The 8,034-nt window shown below is 39.7% G+C and overlaps 1 protein-coding gene and 1 long non-coding RNA gene across 2 annotated transcripts; both read left to right on the top strand.

Moving 5' to 3' along the window:
* The first annotated feature begins 51 nt into the window (after nt 1-51).
* Nucleotides 52-1,187, top strand: LOC124540416 (Na(+)/H(+) exchange regulatory cofactor NHE-RF2). The gene has a single exon (XM_047117947.1). It carries the CDS (start codon nt 120-122, stop codon nt 681-683), a length of 564 nt encoding a protein of 187 aa, XP_046973903.1. The 5' UTR covers nt 52-119; the 3' UTR covers nt 684-1,187.
* Nucleotides 1,188-5,716: 4,529 nt separating this feature from the next.
* On the top strand, nt 5,717-7,821 carry LOC124540515. The gene is made up of 2 exons (XR_006967146.1): nt 5,717-6,478; nt 6,694-7,821. It is a non-coding gene; the product is annotated as an uncharacterized LOC124540515 (long non-coding RNA).
* Nucleotides 7,822-8,034: the final 213 nt, after the last annotated feature.

Raw genomic sequence — 8,034 nt, 5'->3', positions numbered from 1 at the left:
TCCCGAGCCGGAGCCTCCACAGGTGAGGCGGAGGAGGGCGTCGGAGGTGTGCGGCGCGAGCGCGGGAGGCAGTGGCTCGGAGCGTGCGCTAGCAATCGCGCGCATTCACAGTCATAGCTATGGCTGCGAACGGGTCGGCGGCCGCGGAGCCGCGGCTCTGCCACGTGCGGAAGGTGCCTAATTTCGATGGATACGGATTCAATTTACACGCCGAGAAAGGCAAGCCCGGACAGTACATCGGCAAGGTCGACGACGGGTCCCCGGCGGAGGCAGCCGGCTTGCGCCGCGGAGACCGCATCTTAGAAGTCAACGGGCAGAGCATCGCCGGAGAAACGCATAAGCAAGTAGTCGCGCGCATCAAGCAGCGGCCTGATGATGCGGAATTGCTCGTCGTCGCCCCGGCCCCGGGCGAGCCCGTGCCCGACCTCGACGCTCCCGAGCGACCGGCTTCCGCGGGATCGGTGTCCGCGCAATCTGCAAATGCTTCCTCGCCGGCGAGTACGAACGATTCCTCGCCAACCACTGATCGCAACGAGTCGCCTTCATCGGAGCCTCCGCCACGCCTTAATCTTCAAATGACAGCCGCGGAGATGCGCGCGCAACTCGCTGCGAAAAAGAAGGTTGATCCTAAGAAGGTGCCTATGGATCTAAAGTCGAAGTTTGACATCGTGAAGAAACTATGAGGTGCTAGGAGCGGAGCGTGCGTGCGAGGGTGTAGTGCGTGTCGTAGGCTGCGCATGCGGCGTCGCTACATGTCGTGCAGTGCTGAGTGCGTGCGGCTGTGTGCGTGGGTCACGGCGGCCGCGCGGCAGGTGCGGGCGCGCGCGGGGCGCCCCCCGTGCCCCCGCCGGCTGTTATCGCCGTGCGGTGACATCAGTGCTCGTCGAAATCACGTTTGATTTGCGATCTTATTCCCTAGTACAATAATTTTAGTATTTTAATGCGCCGCTGCTTCACCCGACAGAATGTAACATATCGTGCCTTTCATTTATTGCCATTGAATGTTGTACATAGTACATAGGTACTGTTCGTTATTAAGGAATTCTATTGAAATTTAATATTATTTTAATTATAATTTAAGAGGAAAATCGATTTTTATGAAATGATTACCTAAATGTGTAGTTAGATTTATATAATTACTAAGTGCAATTATTGTTGAGTGATCAATAAAGGATGTTTGAAACGAAGTCGTGTTGTCTGCCTGTGTGTGCCGTGTACCTGTTCCGACGGCTGGCAGGCGGCGGCTGTGTCCGCTGTCTAACGTCTGCATGCTATTGAGCTACGAGGCGCCCTTCTCTTCCCTTCCTCGCGCATTCAAATATCTTGTTACATAACATCCCACAAAATTCATTTTGTCATTTATTGTGGAAACGATATTGTATGTGTATCGAAATAGATCGAAAAAAATTGCCTACCATTAATTTCACTTCGTTTATCAAACATAAGAATATTAAAAATTATCTGAATGTTTGCAGTGTACATATATGTAGACTTGAAGCAGTCAAATTAGTTGTGTTAATGTGAATCGGGCAACCTGCATGTCTTTAGTGTTTTTAAAGTATTTTGACCTTTATAAAGAAAGAATTGGCTGTTAAAAGGCTGTTATTTAATCATAATTAGGTATCTGGGCAGGCAGGCAGTTTTGGTGAACTTTGTTATTTTTTATACTTCTCAATAAACTTATAACAAAATTAAATGGGTAACACAACAGACATAAAAATTAATATCGCTGTTTAAAACTTCTAACGACATGGTCACGTTCCATTGAGGAACCCTAATAGCCGCAGGACATTATTTTGCTTCACGAGACAACTCGAAATCTGTATCTAATAAATATTAAAGATATAAAAAGATACGCCTTATATAAGAATAAAATTCATTTATTCAATAAGTAACGATTACATCAGATCACCAAAGCAGTTGTCAAATTAAACATTGCACGAACAATTAAACGAACACTGGTTCGTCAAAGAAAACACTCCGACCTGAGAAGAACCGGCGAAAGAAAATCCTTTTTGTACATTTATATTATCGAGTCAACATCTCGGGTCGATATAAATGCGCCGCGAAGGCTTATAGTTTTATGCGTTCTTAAATAACGCGACCGGTTTACATCCAACTAGAAGCTCCGGCCACGCGAGCGGACACGCAGAATATAGGCGTGCTCAAATACGAAGCCAGGGGAATACTGTTAGACATATTGCCGAGGGGGAAAGGACATTTTGCTCGTGTCTGTTTTTACACTGGCTCACTCAGCATTCAAATAGGAACTCCTAGTAAATAATTATAGTGGACCTCAAAATCACGTTCTTATGCTTTAGTTTAGAATAAGTCATTGCCCAGCTGTGGGATACTCATAATGCGTTCTGTTATTAAAGTTATCTTTCTAAATCTTTTTAAAAATTAAACTCCGTCAACAGATTCATACAAAAACGAAGTTACCTAAACTATATATAAGTCATCGGTGGCGTATGAGACCATTTTTCAACCGACTTCCAAAAGGAGGGTTATCAATTCGTCTGTATTTTTCTTTTTTTTTTTTTTTATGTTTGTTACCTCATAACTTTTCACTGGGTGGACCGATTTTGATAATTTTTTTTTGTTTGAAAGGTAGTGCTTCCCGTGGGGTCCCAATTTTTTTTTAATTTTTTCCGATGATGGTATCCATATGAAAACGACATAAGTCTTAAATTTGCATTATGTATATGCGCGACAAATAGGTGAATAACTGAAAATCACGTTAACCAATTTTGATAATTCTTTAATAAAATATATACTTCAAGGGTAATTTGGTGAAAGTTTGGTAAGGTTCTGAGCACAGGATCCATGACAAAGTAACGGAACGGAAGGGAACGGAACAATTCTGAGGAGCACGTTAGCGATACTCAGTCGAATCTTTTATTTATAGTTTATTTGGATATTTGAGTCACCTTCCGTAATGTGGTTATGTTTATGTAATTATCATAGTCGAATATTATAATCAACTAGCTACCCACCCCGGCTTCGCACGGGTGCAATACTGATACTAAATATACTACAGAATTTGTTTATTTACGACATCACATCGCAAACTTCTAAAATTATCAGTGTTTCTTTACTATATTGTTCATGTATTATATACACAAACCTTCCCCTTGAATCACACTATCTTTTAAAAAAAAACACATCAAAATCCGTTGCGTAGATTTAAAGATATAGGGACAGAGAAAGCGACTTTGTTTTTTACTATGTAGTGATGGAACTCCTATACGGCTCGCAGTTAGGGTGCGATATGGGGCAGAATTTCTTACTATCTTTAATCAAATTTTGTGTATGTGATGTCATATGATGTACGAAATATAGTTGGTCTTTTTCAAAGTTTTTTTGCTGAGTTCGATTACAGCTCTTTCGAGGGATCCTTGTAGTTTACGCCGCGTGACGTATTAAATCCGCATTTTCGAAATTCTATTTTTGCTTTATTCGCAAGTTTCCTTTGAAATTGTCCTCGAAGTAGTTTCTAACTCATATAAACGGAACGCTTAATCTATCCATATTAAAAAAAAAATAGTTAGTCAACATCAGCTTCACTTAAAATCAAAAAATAAATAAAAATTTTAACAAAAAGAAAAACCGACTTCAAACAAAACACTATTTTAAAACAAATGAATATGCACGAAAAAGTAATAAAAATAATTTCATATTTAACATATTTTTGAGAGTCCTGCTAGGTAAAATGAAATGAAAAATATTAGACTACTTAAAAGTCGATTTACGATTATATAATGTAGTTATAATTATTGCTATATTTGGAGTCGGTGTCAATGGTCCTCTCAATGGAAGAGGAGACCTTATCTCAGCAGTGGGAAATGTACAGGCTGTTACTTTACTTTTTTTTATTTAAAACTAAACCTAAAAAGGTAAGATAAATGACACGTGTACCTAATTATTGTAAATAATAAATTACTTGCATTTAATCAATATAAATTATATTGGTTTTAACTTTTATATATAAACATAGACAAACAATTTATAAATCAGGTGCAAACGTACAGAAATGCCTGAAATTTGTTTCTGCTACACTGTCAGAACTAACAACAAATTAGACCGTGTCGTTGGTCACGTGTCTGAAGGTATACAAGAAACAGAAAAAGCACATCAACAATGGAACACATATTATTTCTATAATACTATTAAGCAATTGTATGTACGAGGTACCTCTGAATATTTAGTCCTCGTAACAAAACTCCTAATAAAGTGACATTCATAAAATTCCGCTGTTTCTTCTGCTGTCAAGCGAGCGTTGGACTGCCACCTACTACTCTGCTACTCGACAGGTTGTGCTGTGTCGTCTTCGAACTACAGCCCTAAATCGAAAGCAGGTATGGTACAATAGCTACAGTCCCACAATCTAAGTATTCTCTCTTTCTAAGGATACTCAGGTGGAAGATGGTTTATCCGACACACGCAGGCTACTTATGATGTTTTACTTCAACTACCTTGATATTGAATGATACTTGCCCGAATTTAAACCGACAATCTTCGGCTATAAATAACAAGATACAGCCACTCGGCCTTTGGTTCAATTGTAAAACGCATTGTTTTCAAAGATTATGCACAAAGAAGTTAACGGTTAGATTGTCACTACTGAGGAATGATAAACACTTGTAATATTCCTAGAACTAAGTAGCAATATTATATTGTAAGAACAAGTGTTACACAAGCATTGTCTATATTATATGACTAGAAAAACAATACTACCTATATCGTTTTTGTTTCTGATTGAGGCATAGTTACTGTTTCATGAAACAAAAAATCGTTTTGCCCGGGGATAGAGGCTCGTCTACTCGCCATGTACAGTTTTCTATCGAAATACCAGTACCTGTCATTTTCCAACAATATCCTTCCGATTCCTGATTAGTTTCTGATTTACGCTTCTATATGGAAAATCGACATAATGATTTTTTGAATACAGTAAATAGACATTATATAGGAGGACTTGAAACTGCTGGTAATCTTTTGTTACCATGTAAACGGTCTACCTGACGGTACAACGTCAAACGCCAAACGCACTGCCACTGTTACTTGTAAGTATTTTTTATGACCACTCAAACTAAGACGCGGTTTTACTGTAAGACTTAAGAACACTAATCAAAAATTGGGTGGTTCAAATTTTTCAGTCGATAAGTACCTACATATTATGTTTGTAGATGTATGCTGGGAAGTTAACCTATCTGCCTTCATACTGATATCTCCGGGGTCTCTGAGGGTTGTGTTTTGGCTGCCCATTCGGCTCGCTTTAAATATTATTTATTGAATTAAAGTTTTGTATCGCAATCTGTAGTGTGAGCATTACCTTCAGTGTCTGAAAACATCATTTGATAACATTGTGAGTTACAACATGTGTAAAGTCTATTTTATTCGATAGTAAAGTCTCAAGGCCTCGATAATGTCCTGATTACGAATGTAATAAATAGATTAATACTAGTTATGTTATTAATTATTCTTGTATTCATTCTATACATTTATATTAAAATTAATTTTTAATTGATCGTCTGGTTTGATCCTTTTCCAGTCAGCCGATAGTGAAGTACCTTGGGCAGTGGGTGCTGGGTGCTGGTAATAAAATTATTCTAATGCGTACATTTTTTTATCTCTAAAGTGAATTTTTAAAGTAAACACGTCATCCACTATACGAATAGTTAATTTTTTTTTTATGTGGTAGGTAGGCGTTCGCGATATTGACTACCTGATGATAGTAAGTCACCACCATTAATTGTCATTTGACAGTGCTTTATGAAATAAAAAAAAAACACACCATACCTGCCTCAGGACCTATGATGCTCTGTCTCTTGTGCCTGTTTCATTCCGATTGAAACCGCTTATTTAATTTTAGTTCGTGAGATATTACGTCATAATACTTTACATTATCCTCATAGCACTAGCAATATTACAATACCAACAAAATACAAGTTGGTACAAGTTCTAAGCGTCCATTACGCGCTGTGTTCGTAGATATTGAATATTTTATTCGAGTGTCACATCATTAAGTTAGGAAGGTTCCTTTTATCGCCATTTAAATAAATAATTTATTGTAATTTTTTCATAAAACCATTAGCAGTGAGTAGTGACGCTTTGTGCCTCCGCATCCTTGGTTTTTGTGAGTACGGGTGAGTCTCACGCTTCTGTGCGGCCTTTACCGGCTCAGCGCGCCGGCCTTGCTCGTCACGAGATGCGGTGACTCAGTCGAGAATCCTCACTCACCCCGAGCGCCCACGACATGCACTAGCTGTGCTGCGAGCAAACACTTTGAAATTACGTCATCGATTCCACGATAGATTCTAATTTTTATATTAAATATACATAAATCGAAACACCCGAATGAACGGAACTCGATGAACTCAACCGATGATTGGGAGCTCACATCCGTATTAAGAGGAAGTTACAACAAATCCCAATGGCGCTTAGAGAAGAAAAGCACTAACAGCCTGCGCACATCCAGGTAGAAGTGTAAGGTTCGTCACGGTAGCATGCGTAAGCGATCCCGTGGCGTCCGCCGAAAGACGGAGAGGGTACCGCTGGTTTTTTAGTGGGTAAACCCGGTGTGCTTGGGCGCACTCGGCGTTCAGGGCTCCGGGGAGTCCCACACACCCCCCCACTTTCCATCACGTGGGGGAAGCGCGCAAAGGGTTTTTCCAGCGTAATAAAAAAAAAAAGGTAGAAGTGTAAGGTCCTTCTCCCCCTGAGCAGATTGTTTAGCTGAATTCCATCTTTCGGCTTAAAAAAGGAAAGTATGAATACACCGCTGTCTTACTGCAATTAAGTAGATTTACAATAAAGTAATATGAATGATTCAAATTAAGCACACCACGTAGTAGTGCTACCTTACAATTGAGGCCGATGTTTTCGTTGAATATTGACGTATTACAACCACTGAGCTAAGTCGCCTCTAAAGATACAGAGCATTGATTATTTACTAAATAATATTGTTACAATATTTAAAATTCCACGTAGTTATGAAACGTTCTTTGCGAGAACGAGTAGCTAATTATCAAGTCAATAATTAAGTTTCAATGTTGCATTAAAATACTCTTCGTACAATGAGGCAAGTAGTTGATGCATTTATAATCCTTTGCTGGCTGGCGTGTATGACGTGTAGTTAAATTCATAGTTTCCATTGTAGTGGTGAGACGCGGTGGTCGCAAGGTCGCCGGCGCTGATAGCGGCCGATGTGACTCACGGACGGCTATTTCCATTGTACAACATTTTGTACAATAACTTAATGTACCACATTACACAAACGTTAAACCGTTCCTCAAAACCTGGTACAATCACCTAAACTTGATGCAAGAAACATTGTTTCCATTTATCTCGTTATTTTTAGCTTTGAGATTTAATTTATTCCATTTTAAAAGAGTTTAGAAACTTAGTAAAATACATTGTGTTCAATTGGTGTATCTATTAATAAATAATAAATTGTATTTTATTGTACGTGTCCGATCTCTGCGACGTGTTGTCCGCGCCGTTGGGGATCTGTTTATAGTTGCGCGCTCAGGTACTCACATGTAATGCTTTTCGACGAGCGGCATTGTAATTACAATTTAAGGTTTACGTGAGATTCCACAAACTTTAATTAGGCTCTATGCGCTATGTAACATGTCATTTGCGACCGAAGTCCGCCGACGTTCCCGTATGTTTGCAGTTTGCAATGCTCTGTCTGGAGCGTTTAGTCTCTGCGCCCGGGGTTTACTGTAAGAGATCGCTTCTATTGATAAGAATGTCATTTTCTTCATCTTATCATTATTTAAATATGTCTTTACTTGTAATGTACTTATGTATAGGTATGTGTATATAAGAAAACAATTGCTATATTGTTATTTGTTAGAGATAAGAAAAAATAACAATATAGCCTCAGCAGCTAGCCAATAGATCGACGGGGCCGTCAGTTATTATGACGCAATCGTTTCGCTGGTCGGCCCGCGTCCGCGCCGAGTGGGTCTCCGCGTACGGTACATGTGTGTACAGTTGGGGCAGTCACGTGCCGCCGGCGTGATGGTT

The sequence above is a fragment of the Vanessa cardui genome, chromosome 25 (assembly GCF_905220365.1).
Source record: "Vanessa cardui chromosome 25, ilVanCard2.1, whole genome shotgun sequence".
Lineage (NCBI taxonomy): Eukaryota > Metazoa > Arthropoda > Insecta > Lepidoptera > Nymphalidae > Vanessa > Vanessa cardui.
The sequence above is the reverse complement of the archived record's forward strand: the minus strand, read 5'-3'. Positions and strand labels throughout refer to the sequence as shown.

Bases quoted from the DNA above. Each gene is read 5' to 3' on its own strand.
- LOC124540416 (XM_047117947.1), top strand. From the start codon at position 120: ATGGCTGCGAACGGGTCGGCGGCCGCGGAGCCGCGGCTCTGCCACGTG.